Source organism: Sinohyriopsis cumingii, chromosome 19 (genome assembly GCF_028554795.1).
Source record: "Sinohyriopsis cumingii isolate HCF-2022 chromosome 19, ASM2855479v2, whole genome shotgun sequence".
In the NCBI taxonomy this organism is placed as follows: Eukaryota; Metazoa; Mollusca; class Bivalvia; order Unionida; family Unionidae; genus Sinohyriopsis; species Sinohyriopsis cumingii.
Genome location: NC_142979.1, coordinates 42,876,229 through 42,899,501, shown reverse-complemented (window position 1 = coordinate 42,899,501; position 23,273 = coordinate 42,876,229). Strand labels below are relative to the sequence as shown.

The 23,273-nt window shown below is 34.3% G+C and overlaps 1 protein-coding gene across 10 annotated transcripts in view; it reads left to right on the top strand.

The window, feature by feature from the left end:
* Positions 1-23,273, top strand: part of LOC149775581 (unconventional myosin-XVIIIa-like) — a 287,486-nt gene that overhangs the window by 135,372 nt on the left and 128,841 nt on the right. For 6 of the 10 annotated variants that reach the window (XM_089943593.1, XM_089943592.1, XM_089943594.1 and 3 more), the window contains 5 exons: positions 764-880; positions 3,570-3,762; positions 7,096-7,182; positions 12,663-12,686; positions 22,299-22,661. In XM_089943593.1, the coding sequence (XP_089799719.1) occupies positions 764-880; positions 3,570-3,762; positions 7,096-7,182; positions 12,663-12,686; positions 22,299-22,661 (784 nt within the window). The remainder of the gene's footprint in view (positions 1-763; positions 881-3,569; positions 3,763-7,095; positions 7,183-12,662; positions 12,687-22,298; positions 22,662-23,273) is intronic. The other 4 variants (XM_089943587.1, XM_089943590.1, XM_089943589.1 and 1 more) reach the window with 4 other exon arrangements.

Sequence of the window (23,273 nt, the reverse complement as noted above, 5' to 3'; positions counted from 1 at the left end):
TTTTTTTCTCTCACTATATACATCAAGAAAACCGTATACTGCAGAGTAATTGTTCATCTGTACACTTTTATTCAGTTTGTAATTTAATCTGAAGCAGGGAAATGGTGAAGAGGATTAGCTGCAGGTTTTACATTTCTGAAAGTTTTTGGAAGTTTCACATATATTTCATGGCTTATTTGTTTTCTTGTGCAATCTTGATTTAATTTCTTTGGCATTTGTATATTTCAGTGAGTTCTCTTCACAATTTTATCAGGGTTCCCACTCTACCAAGGAATCCTGAAAAAGTCGTGAGAAATGATATTTTTTTTCCTGACTGTGAAAAATCCTTGAATTTTGCAAATATTGACGAAAGTCGGGAAAACCCAGGAATTTTCCTCCACAACTTGACACCCAAAACAGTTACGTAATTGAGTCATAACTGAACTGATCTTGAGTTAAATTTATCGAGTTCTATCCAGAATATTGGGAGGTTGCAGTATGGATCATTTGGATGCTTGCCATAAATATATTTGTTGAGACAATCCAAGCGCTCAGTTGATTAGATTCATCTAGTATTTCATTTATATTGACATTTGTTGAATGTGTTGATTTGATTGGTTGATGGTCACCATTCTCACATTTATGATTTTTATTTAAGTTTCAGTCTTTAATACTACATTCTCCTGTAATATTTAGTGTACTGATATTAGATAAATATTGTACTTTTTGTATTTTCAAACTTACTAATGTACCTATGTGATGCATTTGTTTTCTATCTGTTTAGGGGCAGTCCAGCCGACAAAGGAGGTGGAGAAAACACCACTGCCATGGAGGCCTTAGAGGGTTTTGCTGTTGGTCTCTACTCCGATGTTTTCAATGCTGTTGTGTCCCTCATAAACAGGTAAACTTCATTATATTTACAAAATAGAAAAGTTGAAACATAACGTTTTTTCAATAAAAAAAACCCCCAAAGATCATTATATTTTTTATTGTCCCTGCTGGAGGTATTGGGGCATCTTTATTTGGTGATGTACATTCATTCTGAAAAGCTTGTAAGCAAGATTGCACACAAGTTACTAAACATGTACAAATAAAATATGACCAGCATGAGATTGCCACAATTCTTGAAAATCTGAGCAGAAAGTGAGATAAGTGTATAGATCAGCCCTTGCAGGTGTAGAAAAGTTTGAAAAACTGTCTCTTGGCAATCAGCTTTTAAAAATAGCCTGTCCAGCAAATTTGTTAGCTGTTCAGTAAATGTTTTGGTAATTTTCGGATAAAAAAAGAAAGAAAGAAAGAAAGAAAGAAAGAAACAAGCAAGGCTAATATAGATCTTTTATTCTTTGCTGAATTAATATTAATTAATATTATTAGTAATTATTTAATGTGTAGAGTACTATTGTCAGTTATTATGTACATGGTGTAGGTGGTGGATCATGCTGGGGTTTGGCAATTTCGCAAATTGTGATTTGTTTCCCTTTTTGGCGACAAAATATACCATCAGGTGATTTGTTTTGGTGAAAGCATTGTCGGCAGTTTAAACTTGTACATACAATCTTGGGTTTGGAGTGAAGAAATTCAGATGATCCAGGAAAGGAAGCCACAAACTTGGATCTAAAATGCAATGGAATCTATATATTGTTACGTAAACAAATCTTTATTCATATTGATAAACCATCCTATCAGTGCATTGTTATATCATAATCTGCTTTTGTTGACCTCTGACGTAAGTACTGTATGCTACTACCGGACTAGCTACAGTCAACCAATCTGACCTGAGTACTGTATGCTACTACCAGACTAGCTACAGTCAACCAATCTGACCTGAGTACTGTATGCTACTACCAGACTAGCTACAGTCAACCAATCTGACCTGAGTACTGTATGCTACTACCAGACTTACTACAATCAACCAATCTGACCTGTGTACTGTATGCTACTACCAGACTAGCTACAATCAACCAATCTGACCTGAGTACTGTATGCTGCTACCAGACTTACTACAATCAACCAATCTGACCTGTGTACTGTATGCTACTACCAGACTAGCTACAGTCAACCAATCTGACCTGAGTATTGTATGCTGCTACCAGACTTACTACAATCAACCAATCTGACCTGTGTACTATATGCTACTACCAGACTAGCTACAGTCAACCAATCTGACCTGAGTATTGTATGCTGCTACCAGACTAGCTACAATCAACCAATCTGACCTGAGTACTGTATGCTACTACCAGACTTACTACAATCAACCAGTCTGACCCGAGTACTGTAGGCTATTACCATACTAGCTACAATCAACCAATCTGACCCGAGTACTGTAGGCTACTACCAGACTAGCTACAATCAACCAACCTTTGAAGGCAGCAACAGAAACAGCTATGATTGACCAAAAGATGGCTGTTTTTTTAAAAAATGTACCCAGAAAAAATAGTGTTGTTGAAACTTCAAAGAAAACTTATTACATTTGATGCGCCAATCATAAAAATTTCAGCCTCAGTCAGTGTTCTACAATTATTCTGATGTTGCTACCAGAGTAACAAACAGGTGTTTGTTTGATCCTTCAAATTTGTTCTTTAGTGGTGACTTTATTAACACATGCACCCTTCATCAAAGCAAGCTTATTATAATCGTCAAAAAAAAGCACCTTTCATCAAAGGAAATCAGCAGAAAACTTAAATAAGTGCAATAGAATCTGATGGATTGTTGCATTTTCCAAAATGATTGGAAGATGTTTACTGTGCCATAAAAGTTTCCTATTTGCTGGATAAACGTTTATACTTATGGAACCTACCAGTGGCAGCATGAAACAATTCAAATTTCTGGTCTTTTGAAACCATAGATATGATGTCATGTTTTAATTTGTTCACATGGTTTCATTTTCCCTAGAAATAGGCTTATCACCTGGGTAGACTAAGCAAGATGATAGCTGTCTCAAGCTGACCAAAATCTAGGCCAGTTTAAGTACATGGTACATACCACAAATAAATGACTATAGCCTGTGGTACTTGTGACAATTGTATTGATTTGTTTAGTGACATGTATTTGTTGACAATGAGAAATAGATCAAATGATTACTACCATTTATATATACATGTTATTTTTTTTTTCTAATGGGATGCGATTGATACATGAATTTTATAACCTGCAATTATACTCGGATTCATGGATCTTTCGTATACATTTACAGTACTTAACACATTATGGACTGTATTACACAAATGTAAGTTGTCAATATACAAGTCTATTTCAGACTAGATCTCCCTTCATTTTTAATCAGAAACAGGTATTTTTGCACCCACTTATATCACACACACACACACACACACACACACATGGGCTTTCTTTCTTTGGTACATTCATCATTTTCTTTAGCTAACTGATAGTGAGCAGTGGATATTATCAGTGATAATTTAATGTGCAGATTGCAAGAAGTGGCAATTATCAGCTATTACTTTATGCTCTGATGGAAGGTAACAAGTATTATCGGTTATTTAATTTGTGGATTGGGGTTAATGAATATTATCAGTGATTGTTCAAAGAGCTGATTGCAATCAATGGGTATTATCAATGACTCTTGTTTGCAGGTCACTGTCATCCAATATTCGGTCATTAGCATCAGTCACAGTAGTGGACACTCCAGGTTTCCAGAATCCTTCAACATGTGGTCGTCAGAGTGGGGCCAGCTTTGATGACCTGTGTTATAACTATGCACAGGAGAAACTGCAGCTGTTTTATCATGATCTCACCTTTACGGTGCAGCAGGATCGGTACAGTCAGGTAAGAAGGTGCTATTGCACAATTCATTTTGTCATCTCGGTTTGGGGGATATAATTTATTCTGTCGTTGTTGTTGTTATGGTTTTAACACCATTTTTCAGCATATGATGGGGTATACATGGCAGGCAATATAATTTAGAAAATGAACCACTGACCTTTAGTAATGTACTAGTAAGCTTTCTCAGATAGTAGGTATCTGAGAAAGCTTACTAGTACATTACTAGCCAGCCAAGCCAGAGACTGAACACACATGGACAGGGATGAGATGTCAGTGGTCTGTATAGGGGAATGCATTAGACCACTTGGCCTACCAAGGCCCCACAATTATTCTATCCATAACATAATGAAACATGGATTGATGCAAATAACCACACCCAGGAAAAACTACAGTACTGAATCATGACCCAAAGTTCAAAGTTGATCAGGAGAAATGTAGATTATTTACCATGAGTAGATGTTTTACCTGCAGCAGGGTTAATGATAAGCTTGGCCAATCAGTATAGTTTTCCCATCATACATACATAATACAGGGAACAGTGCTATAGCATGGTAGTTGGGGTCCATAAGTGCAGATCACATTATATTCTGAACCATGGTATAGCAGGAATACTTGTTCGATTGAGGGGGGAGGAATACACAGAACACTTTTTAAATGTGTATTAATAATTTTATGACTAGACAATTTATATAACAGTCAGTATTAAGATCGCTACATGTTTGATGAAAATCATTGCTTTGTAGGAACATGTTAGCTATAGGTTTCTGAAACTTAACTGAATTATTTGCCTCTGTTTGTCAGCATGGCTTATGTTTAGAGAATTGTCAGTGAATGAGTTGTATCTAAGACAACAAACTGGGATCCACGACACAACTGTGTCATGTTATAATGATGTGTATTATAGTAAGATTCCCATGTATCATTATTCAGTTGGACATTTTTATTATTACGTAGTGTCCTTATGTGTTAGCATAAGAAAATCATGTCATAATATAATCATAACACAGTGTGACAAATTACCTGACATTGCCACATATCTATTTCAGTGAGAATAAAATAAAACTTTGTATAACAATGAGAAACAAGTGTCATATGGCCATTTCATTGAGAATGTTAAAACTTTGCAGTTATATTGCTACTAAAACCTCATAGACATAATAATTGTATAACACAGTGTCTAACAGTGTCACATAACCATTTCATTTGACAATTGTACAAGCTTTGCAGTCATATTACTGATAGAACGTCAGAGACATGAATATTGTATACCCCAGTGTAACAGAATGCCTAACAGTATCACATAACCATTTGACTGTTGTTCTAACTTTGCTGTCATACTGATGATATGATGTCAGGGACATGAATATTGTATACCACAGTGTAACAAAATGCCTAACAGTGTCACATAACCATTTCATTTGACAGATGTTCTAACTTTGCTGTCATACTGATGATATGATGTCAGGGACATGAATATTGTATACCACAGTGTAACAAAATGCCTAACAGTGTCACATAACCATTTCATTTGACAGATGTTCTAACTTTGCTGTCATACTGATGATATGATGTCAGGGACATGAATATTGTATACCACAGTGTAACAAAATGCCTAACAGTGTCACATAACCATTTCATTTGACAGATGTTCTAACTTTGCTGTCATATTACTGATAGAACCTCACAAAGACATTAAGTTTATGAAACTCATTTAACAGTACAATATTTCAAGCAGCATATGGCACATAATGTTAACTGATAAACTTGTTTCACTGATTTGATAACTGAGTATATCAAATGGTTCGAGGACCTCTGTTATAGTAGCACAGAGAGACCTCTATTATAATAACACAGAGACTTCTATTATAATAGCACAGAGAACTCTATTATAATAGCACAGAGAGACTTCTGTTATAATAACACAGAGACCTCTTGTAATAACACAGAGACTGCTATTATAATAGCACATAGAGACCTCTATTATAATAACAGAGACCTCTGTTATAATAGCACATAGAGACCTCTATTATAATAACAGAGAGACCTCTGTTATAATAGTACAGAGACCTCTGTTATAATAACACAGAGAGACTTCTGTTATAATAGCAGAGACCTCTGTTATAATAACAGAGACCTATTTTAATAGTATAGAGAGACCTCTGTTATAATAGCACAGAGACCTCTATTATAATAGCAAAGAGACCTCCATTATAATAGCACAGAGGCCTCATTTATCAAAACACAGAAAAACTTTTCAACTTCTGTATCATGTTCAAAAACTACATGCAATAGCAGTTAGCATCAGTCAAATGAGGATGAATTTCACACGAGTGTATTGATTCTGGAACGTAATGATCCATTGTTTTAGTGTGGTTATTTTTGCATAATTTATGATGACCAATTTTGTTTACAAGCATATTCATACACTGTCTGCAATTAGTAGAGGGTATGAATTGGTTACCATAGATACTTGCGTATAGATCAAGTCCAACTGCATGCAGTGGACTTGACTTACAAAACAGTATATACGGTAATGTCGGTTACATTGTTGGATCATCATGGTCATCCTTTTATAACTTTACAAGTTCAAATATCATCTATTGCAATATGACAAGGAAAGATGTAATGCAGACCTTTTGAACTCATTAATTATAATATTCACAGTTGAGATCATCTGTTGCGATATGACAAGGATAGTTGTAATGCAGACCTTGTGTTCTCATTATGTATAATATTCACAGTTGAGATCATCTGTTGTGATATGACAAGGATGGATATAATGCAGACCTAGTGAATGCATTATATATAATCATTTATTTTGTTTTTTGTTATATTTAATGGCATTTTTGTACACATTGGCCATATTGTACTTAGGAATTGTGTGCTAAGTGCCTTTCTCAAGGATAAACTGAAGCAGCCGACACAGGTTTGCCTGGGCAGGTATTTAACCCACAACCCATGGATTACAAATCCAATGCTCTACCAATTCAGCTACCATGGTTTCCTAAAACACAGTAGAAATAATCTATAGCAATATGACAAGGAATTATATATTACAGATCTTGTGAATTCCTTACATTCAATATAAACCATTTTTAATTCATTTAAATTTGCCTTGATGATGCTTTTATAATTATCACACACTTCCTTAATAATATAAACTGGCAAATCTTTCTCTTCATTTTTTTTTAATGCTTTGTATTTGTAAAATTTCACACATTGATAGATTTAAATTTGGTAGTTATTATGATCATTGCAGATGGTGCATATAAGATATATCTTTGCAGAATTCTGCCTGCTTTTCTTTAAAAAAATGCTCTCCTTTGATGTTTTCAGGAACACATTGAGTGCGATTTTGAATTTGTAACCACTAGCCCTGCAGCCATTGTTTCACTTATAGAGAAGCCATCTCAGCAGTCGCTGGTAAGTATAGTGAATGTCATTAAAGAAACATTATTCATTTTAATTACTCAGAATTGATTGGTTTGATATTTACGGCATAGTGACATAATTAGGTTATAATGAGCTGAGACAATTGGAGTAAAGTTCTTGCCCATGGACACCCACAATAACAAGCTTGGGCTCATCTATTCTTCGGATTTGAACCATCGCCCTTTTTGTTTCAAATTGGCATGCTAGCTACAGCCATTGCAGCTCCTGCTTCCAATTTGCAACTCTTACAACATGCAGGATATATCAAACTTGGATAACTTAAAAATAGACGATTCAGATATTCAGCAGTACTTGAAGAATTTTTTTATTGCTTGTGCAGAGAATTCTATTTTCTGCAACCCTCAAAAACTTGAAGCATCTGAAAACTCAAACCAAATATTTGGTACTGAAGTGCTTTGAGTTTTCAAAGTTATTCTGTACTTTTCTTTGTGAAATATAAAGAAAAAGTTTTTCCCAAAGGCAATTATCTGGTTTTGCAGTATATTGTACAATGTGTTAATTCATCCATACTATAAATCTTCTTTACCGTGTCATATCAGATCTTTCGTTTTTCATCTTTTGTCATATCAGATCTTTCGTTTTTCGCCTTTTGTCATATCAGATCTTTCGTTTTTGGATTTTGTTTATTTGTAAGAACAACTCATGTTGAAACTTGTTTATTCAAGCTCTTTGGAATACAACCAGGCATTGACAAATGGGAGTTTGGATGAATGAATAGAGGTTATCTGGGGAGATACTTTTTGTTTCAGTAAACTTATAATTTGTATGAGCACTGTTTGGGTAAACAAGGTTATTATTATATATTATTTTTTATTTAGTAATTACTAGAAGTGATCTTGTTAATGACTCTTGAGACAGAATATTAATTAAATTATTTTTGCACTTGCTTTTTTCCCCATATGTATCTATATTCTACATGTACTTAACATATATGCTCACATGTAAGTTGGATCCAACTGGGAGTTGCAGATCTTGGTCTGTGCAATTTTTTAGGATTAATCAGTTGAAGAAGCAAAAGCAAAATACAAATAAATCCATTTTTTATTTGTTTTCCTCTTTTAGTATCCGTAGCCTACATGTATTTACCACATATACTTTCTTTTAAGTTGGAGCCAACTGCAAGCCATATAGACTTGATCTGCTGGCATATTATGACATATGATAGCAGATGAGGGTCTGTGTTATTTGCTGTTGGACATAACTTGTATGCAAGTATATATGGTAAAATCCCTCACTGCAACACCTCTGATAACTTGCCATGACAAAGACTGAATGAAGTGAATATTTCTTGTTAAGTGCCATCTTTTTAGAAAAATGCAAGACATAATGAGTATGTCGTAATTTGCCAGAATCAGCAGTGTGAGCAGTGTTGAAGTTTGTTTTCAGCCTCTGTAACTCTGAAGAAGGATGGATCCAGCTTTCAGCAGAATATTTGCTTTTTTTGTTGAATTAATTCTTAAAAGATTTGAAAGATTATTTTGAAGAGAAATTCAGGAATAAAGATATAGTTTATAAAGATTGTGCTCACAGATTTATTGTGCATTTCATTTATTCTTAAAAACATGACAGTTTTACTTACAAACAGAGTGGTCCAACATTATAATGTTAATATTGGAAGCCTTAAAATAGACTCATATCTTGGGCAAGGTTTGATTTTACTGGGGTACTTTATAAGCAAGGCTATCAATGTAATGCATGTGGTCTTTCAATAGAGGTTATCTGTTGTACAGGTGGTCTTTCAATAGCAGTTATTTATAGTACCTGTCATCTTTCAGTAGATGTTGTCTGTAGGAAGGTAGCCATTAGGCGAGGTTATCTATAGCAAAGGTGGTCTTTCAATAGAGGTTGCATATAGTAAATGTGGTCTTTCAGTAGAGGTTCATTATTGTAATTTAGTATTTCAATAGAGGTTATGTATAATACATTTAGTTTTTCAGTAGAAGTTGTGTATAGTCAATGTGGTCTTTCAATAGATGTTGTCTATAGTAAGATAGTTGTTCAATACAGGTTAGTTACAGTAAAGAAGGTGTTCTTTAAGTAGAGGCTGTATGCAGTGCAAGTGGTCTTTCATGAGAGATTACCTAAGTACAGGTGATCTTTTGATACATGTTTATAGTGGTGTGGTTATTCATTAAACAGAGTTTATCTGTAGTACATGTGATCTTTCAGTTGGGATTACCTATACTTGATGCCTTCATTCAGTATTGATTATTTATAATGTGCATCTGGTCTTTCAGTAAAACTTTTATTTAGAGCTGATGTAATCTTTCAATAGAGGTTACCAAATTATGTAATAACATTGATTTGTGTACTTGAAATCATACATGACAGCTTGTCTCCCAAAACATTGGCCTTTCAAGTCAGGTTTTACTTTGATGGGTAGACTGCTATTTCTATTTCTTTGACAACACCCGTGTTACAGAATGGACCATGTTTTACTGGGGTGCCATACAGTGAGGGACTATGGTACATGTTTATTACAAATCATTATTACAGTTTAATAGTTACAGTCAAATGTCAATGTAATTATCCTCTTCACTTCAAGTTAGTCACTTTTACATGCTAATTCATACAAATTTTGTTGCTTTTTTAAAATCCTGTACTAACAATAACATTTGCAGATCTTTTTGCCTTTCTTTATTATTTAGAAAACTCTGCATCAGTTATTTTGTGCATTGTCATATATTTATACTTTTGATTGTATATTTATTGATGATCATGTTTCAAGAATTTTGTTTGTTCAGCCATTTTTGTTTTGAATAGGTGAGACATTGGTATAATCTTTCTGGTTGTTATTTTGTTGTTGGTGTTAAATGTTTTCATTTATATCAGTTCTTTTGACACTGTTACATGTGCAGTTATAAAACAAGATGGTCATAATCTTTGTGGAGGGTTCTGTCCATTATGGGCGTAAGGAGGTCATCGTGAACTTTTCACATACAAGTAACTTTGCTGGGCTTTTGAAAAAATGCCTCAATGGAGCAGTCCAGACAGTATTTGGCAAAATTATTGTTTCTTAAGTTTTCTTTTTGCATTATTTGTATAAGATGCATTGCTTTTTTCTGTGCTCACTGAATTTTTTGTGTAGAAAGTTTTTTTGAACTTTGTATAACTCTACTGATCGTTTATCAGAAAAGTTTATGGGATGGCCTGATGTCTGCTGTCCATTATGGGATGGCCTGATGTCTGCTGTCCATTATGGGATGGCCTGAAGTCTGCTGTCCATTATGGGATGGCCTGATGTCTGCTGTCCATTATGGGATGGCCTGATGTCTGCTGTCCATTATGGGATGGCCTGATGTCTGCTGTCCATTATGGGATGGCCTGATGTCTGCTGTCCATTGTCTGTTGTCAGTCTGTTGTCATAAGTGTTTCATTGCTACACCTTCTAAACTACTTGGAGTATTGTAGTGAAAATTTACAAAAACATTCATCCCAAGTTTTCTTTTGGTTCCAAACAAAAATGCCACACTGATGTATAGTATGCAGCCATTTTGAGAATCTTGTTATTGATTATTCTCCTGAACATACAGTCATATCATTATGGGATTTTAATCGGAAGACTTCTGATGATGTCTGGTTGGTTGAAAATAAAAACGATTATGACTGGACATCCAGCATGGCCACCAAAGTGGTCATCTTGAAAATCTTCTTAACACTACTCCACCTGAATAAATGACGATAACAACATATTGTTATCCTAAGAAGACTTCTAAGATGTATATTTGGTCCTAAAAATGAGGTTTTCCTCAGAAGGCTTCTTACGATGTCTAGTTGGTCTTGCATATTTGTCAACTCTCATGCTGGGAGAAAAACACTCGTGATTTTTGGGTTGTTCCACACCTTCCTCCCAATCTCATAATATTTCCCAAGTTTTGCAGAAGCATGTTCTATTTTATGACCCATGAATATTGTTGTGATGAAATAATTATTATCATACTACAGAGAATTTGACTTAATCAGTAAATATAGACCACTCAAGTGGCCTAGTGGTTAGAGCATCTGCCTTGATGCAGGAGCTCGCCAGTTTGAACCCTGGCCGAGTCATAACAAAAACTTATAAAAATGGTACTAACAGTTGCCTCGCTAAGCGCTCAGCATTAAGAAGTTAGTGTTTAGGACTGGTGTCAGGATAATGTTACTGGGTTAGACGTCAGGCTGCATGTCTGCATCATTATGCCCCAGTTCTAGTCATTATTATAAACTACCACACTGCAGACATCATAATGATATGTCTGAAAAATTGTAAAAGCTACCTTTAAAGTCTAAAACACACACACACACTCTTCAGTAAAGAGAATGTTAAGTTTAAACATTTATTTACATAAATTCATGGGTTTTATTTACCTCCTTTAACAATACTGAAATAAAAAAAAATGAACTACAACAAAAAATAAACCACAACAATAAAATTGTCAGCAATTAGTTTCAGTCCCAAGAATGATTGCTGTGAATGCTGTAATATTTTCTCTACGTGCATGCAAAATAGCATCTCCATTCACACCAAAGAAACTTGCACAAGTAACACCTGGTATTACTGTACCTTATATTCAAACAAAATATTAATTACCATTATTAAATTAAAAGAAGCAGTGACAAAACATACCTTGCAGCATATGCGCCTTTTGAAAAACTAGTTTCGAATAAATGTATTATTTAGGAAACAATATTAAATGCCTTACAAGTTGACAGTAAGGAAATAAGCTGTGAAATAAAATATGGTAAACAGAGCTGCCACATGTATGGTAGCTTGATACAGCAGATTTCAAATATTATGTTGAATTCACACAGTCATTCACATAGGCACTGATAGTTAAAACAAAATATTGCATAGTGCATCATTGATTTGCCAATCAATTGTTGCTGCTGCTTGCATACACACACTGTAGAACATGGTTTCTTTGATGTATGTTGGAGGGGCAGCCCTGTTAATTAGTTGAACTGGCTTTCTAGCTTGTTTACTAACCGCTCCGGTGGCCTAGTGTTTAGAGCGTCTGCCTCGGATGCCGGAGGTCGTGGGTTTGATAACCGGCAGAGTAATACCAAAGACTTATAAAAATGATACTTACAGCTGCCTCGTTTGGTGCTCAGCATTAAGAAGATAGTGTTAGGACTGGTTGGTCTGGTGTCCGGATAATGTGACTGGGTGGGACATCATGCTACATGTCTGCAGCATGTTGCCCCAGTGCTAGACATGACTGTAAACTGCCAAACTGCAGACATCATAGCGATATGACTGAAATTTGATTAAAGCTACGTTAAAAATCCAAATCACATGCACACACACACACACTAGCTTGTTTACTTAAGTCTGACCTTTGACTGTTGTGCAGTTTGGTCGCAGCTAACCATAAAATGAAAAGGGGGCATGTGGTTTCGGACAGATCATCAATACCTTTGAGAGACTTATATTTCCAATGAGATGAAGATTTTTTTTCTCTTTCTCTCAGCAGATAAATTCACCTTCATCATCAGTAAGCATACTTTCATCTTTTGATATTCCATGTTCCTTTGCATAGAAATACAGCTGGATAGCTATGCTGCAAGAATTGATTTCCATCTATTGCCGCCCCCATTTATGCACATATATGTATACCCAAGAACCTCAAATATAATACAGATCTGCGATTTATGATGTACCAATTACAGTAACTACCAATATATCATGCACACCCAATCATAAAGAGTATAGACCCAGATCTGAAGCTGCACAATATCTCCTGCAGATCAGAGTCAATTCTGTCTGCATCAAGGTTTCAAGCAAACAGCATCGGCCATGATTATCTTGTTTTCTCGCCTGTGACAATCAGTAGTCTCAAAAGGAAAGACATTATATAAGTCATCCATCCATCCAGTGTCAGCTTTAGGTTAAAGTTTTCATGAAGAGCAAAATGCCATCAGAATTAGCCACCTTTGCATTGAGAGTGTTGAGGGGGAGAAATGTTCTCAGATGTCTGATGTCAACATCACAGGGTGCAGTTTTACAGTTTAATTTTAGGTGGATAGTCAATAGTTACAGTTTTTGGATCCAGATAAATTTATATCAGACAAAAGTAATGATGTTTACTATGTAGTATTATTACTTGTGTAGAGGTCAGATGGTCAGGGTCATGTCCAGAGAGGTCAGTTTCTATGGTTTCTTAATTGACAAGAAAATATCTGTTGTTAGGTAACAACCTTTTGACCTGATTCACTGGTGTACATGATGCATATTGGGGATCATGGATCCAGGTATGAAATGGTCACATGGTTATAAAATGGTTATATCTTCTGTTTACATTACTTGGTATCAGATTTGTAATGTATTAGCACAGGAATAGGTTGGTTAAATGATCTGAAGTCAAAATCATGGGGTTGTTTAGTAATGTGTTACTAGGGCTGCAGCGACTTCGTTGCAGGCGAGATTATAAATTTACATTGTGCAGTTTGCAATGTCAGATCAGGGTCAATACTATTTGCACTTTGGCATGTATGGCACACAGGTGTATAAAATAATGTAATTTCAAACCACTTCAAAGGGTGATAATAAATATTGTCTTACATGTGCATGATTCCTTATATCAGACCTCAACATTATGGTTTAGGGTTTTCAGCTCTTATTCAGAAATTACTTAGTAATCATTTTGACCAAAGTAAGCATATTTACATCACTTCCTCATTTTGGTATGCCCAGCTAACTCGTAAGCCCATTTATAATATGCAGACAGGTGTCAATCCCATTTTTTTTCCATCTACAAAAGGGAAAAATTAGCTGCCATTGGTTTAACATTTAATTGTGATCAGAATTGGCAAATGAAGACTGAAAATATTGCTCTTTCTATCGTTGAATATGGTGGTTAGTACACATAAATTTGGAATTAACATCATTAAAAAAATTGAGAATTGAATTTGAAAATCATGTTTTGTAATTTTTTAAACAAATATTTTCTCAGTAAATATCATGAAATACAATGAAATATCCATCATTAAAATTGTTGGAAAGTGCCTGTTGGCTGCAAGAAATAAATACTAGTTTTTAAAAAAATCTTGTCAAGATAAATTCACATTTTATTTTTAGCTCTTCTAGCCATACACCAGAAGAGCGTATGGGATAACCTGTTGCCTATCGCTTGTTATCTGATGTCTTTTTAATGCTACTCTTTGTAGCAGCATGGAGGAGTGCCATGAAAATTTGCACGCATATTCATCACAAGGTCTAGTTGGTCCTAAATGATAATAATCATTCTGTTCAGACATCCATTATGGAAAGTCATCATCCATCTTGTAAATCATCTTATTGCTACTTCTGAATGGATGGTCATATTCAGATGGGGTTTTCACTAAAAGACTTCATATGATGTTTAGTTAGTCCTAAATGAGCATGTTACAGATCTGACATCCAATATGGCCTCCACAGTAGCCATCTTGAAAATCTTTTAACTTCACCTACATCGAAAGTCATATCAGTATTGGGTTTTTCACCAGAAGATTTTTTGTAATATCTAGTTGGTTCTAAATGAAAAAGGTCACTGTTGGACATCAAAATCTTGTTATCACTACTCCTGAATGGATCAGCACATCAACATGGGGTCTTATGTAAAAACTTTGCATGATGTCTGGTTGGTTGTAACTGAAAATGATGCCTCTCCGACATCCACTATGGCCACAATAGCAGCCATCTTGATAAACTTATTATTGCTTCTCCAGAAGAACAGAAAGTCATATTGACATGGGATTATCACTGGAGGACTTAATTATGATGTCTAGTTGGTTCTAAGTATACTGTGACTTCCAGTATGGTTACCACAGCATATCTCATGAAATCTCAGTAATGCTACTCCTTTTTAATGGATGGTCATATCAACATGGAGTTTTCACTCAAAGACATTTTATAATGTCTAGTTGGTCATAAATAAAAATGGTGCCAATCTTACAGCCAATATGGCCACCATATCAGCTAATTTAAAACTTGAATAGCTCATGAATATCAGATATGGTTTCAACATTTAGAAATTGAAATGAAAAAATGGCTTTATTTTCAGTTCCTGGAAAATTCGTTTTAGACAGAGTCACTGACAAAGTGACAGACTTGCCGTCTTGAGGAATTTACCAATGTAAACGTAGTGATATTGAGGTTGATGAGTGTAATTCTAGCTATGAAACTTGGCTGTTGCTTGCAGTGGATGTGTATTTTCCTACTTTAAAGGAAAACAACTCCATCTTTACTGATATTCAAATTTGCATGTACTGCATGTCAGCTTAAACTGTATTGATTATTGACTTTAATTGACTTCTTGGATTTAATAGTCATGAATATTAAAATTCATTGGATGAATATATGTGTAAGACATTTGAAATAATAATTTTCATATGTCAACAAAAATTGCCAGTGACCCACCCTTCTCGGTCTCCCCAGCCAAAATTTTAATCTCCTGAATCTTACACCTTACGCAGCAGTTGATGTTAATGGACCCCATTACTTAACAAGTTCTGAGGGAGAGACTTTATATTATTTATCGAGTTTCATGTCAAATGAACATAAAATAAAGGTTTTGTTTATCACGTAATGTTAAGGACTTTACATTAATCAAACAAATTTTGACTGGGTGAATTTCTTTCTCCTCCATGTTAATGCCAAAGTATCTGTTATCTTTTACCAAATGTGTTTTGTGTTACTAATAGTAAGAACCTGTTTGGTCTGACTAAATATAGTAGAGAAGTATAGCTCCACTTACCTTTAAGACAGTTTGTTTATCAAGAGATGCAACTCAGATAAATGGTTAGGCATTATGGTACTTATCTCCCCTTGATATTGTTGCCCTGATGGCATTAATTGTAATATATGTAGAGGTTGCTTTGAAAAGGAAATCAACACAATAAATTGTCAATTAATGTTTAATGTTGTAAAAATCTATAAATTCTCCAAAGACATATAAAGAAAGGAAAGTTTTCAATAATATAAAGATTATTCAGAAATGTCTGTTTACACATTTCTCCTGGTGCTATGTTCTTTCATACAAGCTATCATTGTTTTCAATACATTGATTATACATAAATATATATATATTGTACGAGTTTATGATCCTGTTAAAGGTCAGCAGTATGCATTAATATGATGATTCAGTTAGCTATCCAACTATAATAGTTTGTTTTTGTTAATGTTCCTGTTTGGTGTTATTTTTCTTGCCACTTTTAAGTTGGAAGGACAGAAAAAATCATCTCTTTTATTCAGTTTGATGTCAGATTTATTTTCCATAAATTGCACTATGACATTATTAGTTTCTATACTTGCTTCATCATTAGCATTATGGAGAATTTTATTTATATTTTTAACACATTTTTTACTTTTTGCTTTCTTTTGAATGCTAGCTATTTCTCTGTTTCTAAACTTCTTTTAAGGAATATGAACGGAAAAATAATAAAGCGATTAACGCTATTCAGTAGCAAATATGAAGAGTAGCCATTTGGGATAATGTTAAATTGTTACAGTATTTTTTTGTGTATAAACCTTGAAATCCAATGAATCAGTATGCATTCTGTGTATTTAACATATCTTGTTTTGAATGAATGAATAATAATTTCAGATTAGTAAACATAAAATATATCTATAAATTTCTTTATAGTTGAGTCATTACTGTGATAGAATTTTTTCCCTTCTTCCATGTATATGTATACCATATTCTGCATAATAGATGCATCCTGCAATTGACGATCACAATGGCTAAAAATGCCATGTTCTCAGTGAGCGACTTTATTGTAATTTGCAGCTCTGTTCCATTGTGGTTTAGTTAAATTTGAAATATCACCAAGCCTTTGGAAACTAAGGACAACATATTTTGATATCATTTTCCTGCCAAAATAAACCTGTACATTACGTGGCAATGACCAGCTGACAAGTTTTGTTTTTAATTTGTACATTCATCGATATCATCTATTTAGTAACAGCTAACGGAGTGCTGAGCTTGGTGATCAGCTTTCATGAGAAATAGAAGAAAATTTGCATGGCATATTTGCAGTGAAATTTGTAAATGACACAATAATAGTTGGGCGTATTATGTACATGCACAGTAACATTTTCTTTTTACACCATGTGAATATAAATTTGTCAGCACACATATTGATGTTCCAAAACTCTGATGATTGCTGGAAAAATGACCATACCAGTACCATCTATATTTTCCTATAAGTCGAGGCAAACAGCGCAGATTCTGATCTGCTGTAGCATAATGCACATGCAGATCAAGGTCTTTGTTATTTGTTCTACTGATTACTACTAACAATTGGCGCCCCAAGTTGTCTAAAGCGCTCTCCTTTACGGATCACTGCCATCTCACCTCTGTCTGCGTAGGTTCGAGTCTAGGATTTGGCCAATGTGGGTATGTGAGAAAGCTTGCCAGTAGCTTCTCATGGGTCGGTGGTTCTTCCTGGGGTTTTCCTGGGTTCTTCCTCCACCATTAATACTGGCCGCCATGCATAGCCTATTGTGTGCTGAAAAATGGCATTAAACCCCACAACAACAACAACTACTGACAAACTTGTATACAAAATGTTAGTGAAAAAAGGTCTTGGAAATTTATTTGTAGTCTTTGAAAGTTTGGGAAAAGTCTTTGAATTTATCATTCAGAATTCTGTATGAACCTGTTAAGATCAGTGTGTGAAAATACTGTTACACTATATTCGTCACAGGAATCATGCAAACATCGTAAAGTTGCAGATTGTGTCTAAAGTGGAAACTGAAATGTCATTAGTTCATGCCCATGCCCACCCCACCAACACCCTGGACCCCAAACAAGAGCAAGATTTTGCTACTACTGCTTTTACTTCTAACAACTTTATTTAAAGAGGGTGACACAGTTAGTTGCATGGAAGTAATCCTCCTTGTGGTCCCCTATTACATGCATGTTTACATTCAAAATACATGTTGTTGTTGTTGTTGTAGGGTTTAACCCCATTTTTCAGCACAAGATAGGCAATACATGGTGGTCAGTATAAATGGTGGAGGAAGAACCCGGAAGAACCCAGGAATGAACCAACAACCCAAGAGGAGCTACTGGCAAGCTTTCTCACGTACCCACATTGACAAAGTACATGTATGTAATTACACACACACAAAACATTGCTAATAAGCTGTATGTATATATAAACATAATAAACATAACATTTGAATGAACATTATAGTTTCATTGTGTATATATAATACAAAAGTAGTGAGACAACAAAATGGAAGGTTAGTGAATTTTATAATTTATGTTGTAAAGTATTTGTCAAATTGAACAGGTTCCACTTTTCATCCACTGAATTAGTTTATAATTAAATGCATTTATATTTGTGTTTTCTCTGATTTCCTTTTGGGATTCTGTTCCAAATTAGTGGTCTGAATATTAAAAACGTTTCTTAAAGAGTTCTTTAGTTGGTTTTGGGATGGAAAGGTGGTCATCTGAAATTGATCTTAACTGGGGAATGTTGCCTTGTTTTCTAGCATGAAATAGTTCATTGAGATATAATGGGGCCGTCTTGTTTGAAACTTGAAAATGAGCTATGAAGAAATCCCTGATGAAAGCAGTACCTCTTGTAGCCTTGAGAGCATTAGCTGCTGACTGAACTATATATATATATATATATATATATATATATATATATATATATATATATATATATATCTATCTATGTGTATATATATATATATATATATATATATATATATATATATATATATATATATATATATCAGAAATACTTTACATGTAATCATTTTCATGTGTCATCTTTATTTATTACTTTTTTATTTAAAAAATCCTGATGAGCTAAATTTGTTTTCAGGATCATATGGACTATTTGATTCATGTAAGTTTAAAGGATGTACTTTGGGATGCGGGAAAGGGGGTTGGGGTACATTTTTTCAGGCAGATGTATCTACTATGCAGAATACTTTGGTACACATATCAGTGTCAGTTAATTGAATAATAGTTTACATGATTGGTCATATCCAGTTGCCGTTCATGGAATACCTAAACTGATATACAAATGACATACATGTAACATGAACTTCATACTATAAGAGCATTCCATGTAAGAATAATAATAATAGCAATAATAATAATAACGTTAATAAAAATAATCATAATTGGAATAATAATTTTGTGATAATATTTAAGCATCAGAAAATAATCACAGCTGTAAATTTGGTATATTTGTGATGTTAAATAATGCACTGATAGCTTAAGGGGCATCATGCTATTATTTACATGCTCAGTAGTTTCATGTAATTTAAAATGAATAATATTTAAAGAAAATTAATTGCCTTTCTTTGCTAAATTCATACAAATTTAATTGTTAAAATTTTGTGACTTATGATGAAATAGTTATCCTAACATACTGATTTTACTTTATGAATTAGACTCTGGAGACCCACGAGGTAAGCACTTTCTTTCTAAAAGAGCAAGAGAGATGCTTACACTGGGGGTGGTTTTTTTAAGCATAAATTATTTTCAGTCATGAAATATATTTTCTTGCATAACTCCCCATTCAGCCCTGTTCATGAGGCCTCATGGATAATTTTTTCCACATAAATGTAGGTCACTGTGATTTGTGTTCTTGAATATAGCCATCATTATTCTATAAACATGAGCAAATGCCCTAGCTTAGAATTTTTTTGGTATCCAGTTGCTCAGAACTCACTTCTGTTTGTAGGGTGCCAATTTTTGTGGATTTCTTTTTGGTTAGAATCCCAGAATTTAAAAGCCCAGTCAGTAGTGATAACACATCAAAAATTTAAAGGCCTAGTAAACAGTGATTACAAACCCCAAATTTAAAGGTCCAATAAACAGTGATTACAAACCCCAAATTTAAAGGCCCTATAAACAGTGATAACAAACCCCAAATTTAAAGGCCCAATAAACAGTAATTACAAACCCCAAATTTAAAGGCCCAATAAACAGTGATAACAAACCCAAAATTTAAAGGCCCAATAAACAGTGATTACAAACCCTGACTTTAAAGGTCCAATAAACAATGATTACAAACCCCAAATTTAAAGGCCCAATAAACAGTGATTACAAACCCCAAATTTAAAGGCCCAATAAACAGTGATTACAAACTCCAAATTTAAAGGCCCAGTAAACAGTGATTACAAACATCAAATTTAAAGGCCCAATTAACAGTAATAACAAACCCCGAATTTAAAGCTCCAATAAACAGTGATTACAAACCCCAAATTTAAAGGCCCAGTAAACAGTAATTACAAACCCCGAATTTAAAGGACCAATAAACAGTGATTACAAACCCAAATTTAAAGGCTCAATAAAGTGATCACAAACCCCAAATTTAAAGGCCCGATTAACAATGATAACAAACCCCAAATTTAAAGGCCCAGTAAACAGTGATAACGAACCCCGAATTTAAAGGACCAATAAACAGTGATAACAAACCCTAAAATTATAGGCCCAATCAACAGTGATTACAAACCCTAAATTTAAAGGCCCAATAAACAGTTATTACAAACCCTGAATTTAAAGGCCCACTAAACAGTGATTACTAACCCAGAATTTAAAGGCCCAGTAAATAGTGATTCATCTTTGAAGAAACAGGATCTTTGACCCTCTTTCCATTGGATAAATGTAACTCCAGATGGAAATGGCACTTTCTGAAAACCACAAAAATTCATACCCACAGAAACAAATGCAATTCAGAAAATTGTCAGCCACTGTCTTGAAATTATTAGTTTGCTGCTGTTTTATTTTTACCTGGCTCTAAGGCCAAGTCAGTTTATGGTATGGCCTTGCATTCATTTTGTGTCACTTTGCTATTTTAACATTTTCAAAACCTGGACTCGGTTGGACCCAAATGTGGGACAGACCATCAAGGCATGAATAGCTTTCAAAGGAACCTGTGATTGCTATAAAAATAGAAAAACATTTCAATGACTTCTAAAAAGCTATTCAGCATGATTAAACAAAGTTTGACAGGAAACATATTGGCATAAAATGCTTTCAAATTTATTTAAATGATGCCAATCCAGCATCAACTATGGCCACCATTATTAAATATAGGAAAACCTGTAAACAGCTTCTAATATAACCACTAAACATAATTTGACCAAATTTGGAGAGGAAGCACTCTGGCAGAAAGTGCTTTCAATTTCATTTAATGAATAATGCAGATCAGCTGTATTTTATGACAAAATTGAAAGACCTTTAAATGACTTCTTCTCAAAAACTGCTGAACAGAATTTAACCAAATTTGATAGAAAGCATTCTTGCATTAAGCACTTTCAGTTTTTTGTAAATGATGCCAATTTCCATTAAATATGGCCACACTTACCTGAAGCAGAATAGTTAAAGACTTTTTCTCAAATACACGTACATTGCAAAGGTATTCAACTAAATATAACAAAAAACATTCTGGCATAAAAGGCATTCATATTTTACTAATTATACCCTACTGTCATCATTACAACTAAAATAATTTTGCAATGATTTCTCAAAAAGAGCTGACCAGAATTTGACCTTTAAAGTTTATATAATTAGCCCCATTATGTCACTAAATAAATATATGAAAACCAATTTAATAATAAGCATTCTTTATCAGATGTATAGAAATGATACAGATCAATAAACAAATACGGTCATGTTACTTAAAATAGGAAAACCATTACATAACTTTATATAAATAAAAATGTTCTTCTAAGTTTGACCAACTTTGAAATAAAACATACTGGCATAAAAGCCTCTTAATATTTGGCAAATGATATAAATGTGCCATCAAAATATGTATGAAGATACAAAAATAGAGAAAATTTGTAAGAGTTGTTTACATAACATATGCTGTCAGCAGCATTGGATGACATTTTTACAGTTTTTACTAACCCAGGTGGATTCAAGCAAACTGCTTGATCGCTAATGGTGTTAGGCAGATGTCAGCCAGGTGGGTGATCTCAGTCCCACTTGGGTCTCTTGTTTGGTTCATCACTTGTTATTTACAGATCACATTTCAAAGTGTTTCATAACTATTTCTGTCCTGTTATTTGAAAATCAGATTGATGTCAACAGGTTCCATCACAGTTGATACAATATATCATTTGCAGTTTCATGTCTTATAATTTTTCACAGAGAAGTGTCAGAACATCTACTTTCATTGAGAACCTCATTGAGACGGACAGGAAACATGCATCTCAGTCGAGTAGTGATGAAAAACATCATGCTACAAGTGAAACTGAGAATGTAGGATCGCCTACCCATATGACAATAGAGAATAAAAGTGAGACATTCTTAAAAAATCAGAGAAAGAAGCCACTGGAACTTCGGAGCTACAGCCATATTCTCAGTGCAAGCACTCATAGACCTTCCAGTCCTCATCCTGATCATAATGGGAAGAGTTCTCATCATCAACAAGGTGGTCACCATGGCAACCACCAAGGTCATGGCCACACCCCTCCTCTCTCCCCTGGTTACCAGGACGACCATTCAAAGGAGGTATAGTGTGTCTGCACTGAAAAAGTGCAGTGGGAGGCTTTTGTGCACCTTTAGACAGTTGGCAAAGCTTGCTTTGGTAGTAAAGTGCCTAGTGTCTTGTCTTGCTAGGACAGGAAGTTTGTTGCAATTAACACATTTTTTTGTTTTGTACAGATTTTGTCTTGATCTTCCCAATGAAAAAATGTATTACTGCAAGGCAGATCTTTCATGATTGAGATTTCGAAATGGAGGTGAAAAATAAAAATTCATGAAATACAGGAATCAAAATGTATTATTCACTGTATAAAAATCTTAATTTGATTTGACGATGGAATAAATCATTGGCATACATTTCAGTCTGATCACAAAGAACTAGTTTTTATTCAGTACATTAAGTCTTAAAAGTAGCTTTAGTTAGAGTACTACTCAGCTGGTTTCTGTGTTGAATAAATAGAGTTTATAATCTGTACAATAAATGGTAAATTGTTTGCATTCGATAATTTTAAATGACCATGGCACATTCCAAATGTCAATGCATCTGTCTTGCAGTTACTTTCATCGGTCTGCAGTGATCTTGGTACAGAATTAACCTTGACCTCTGTACCATTGATTTTGAATTATATTAAAATATTG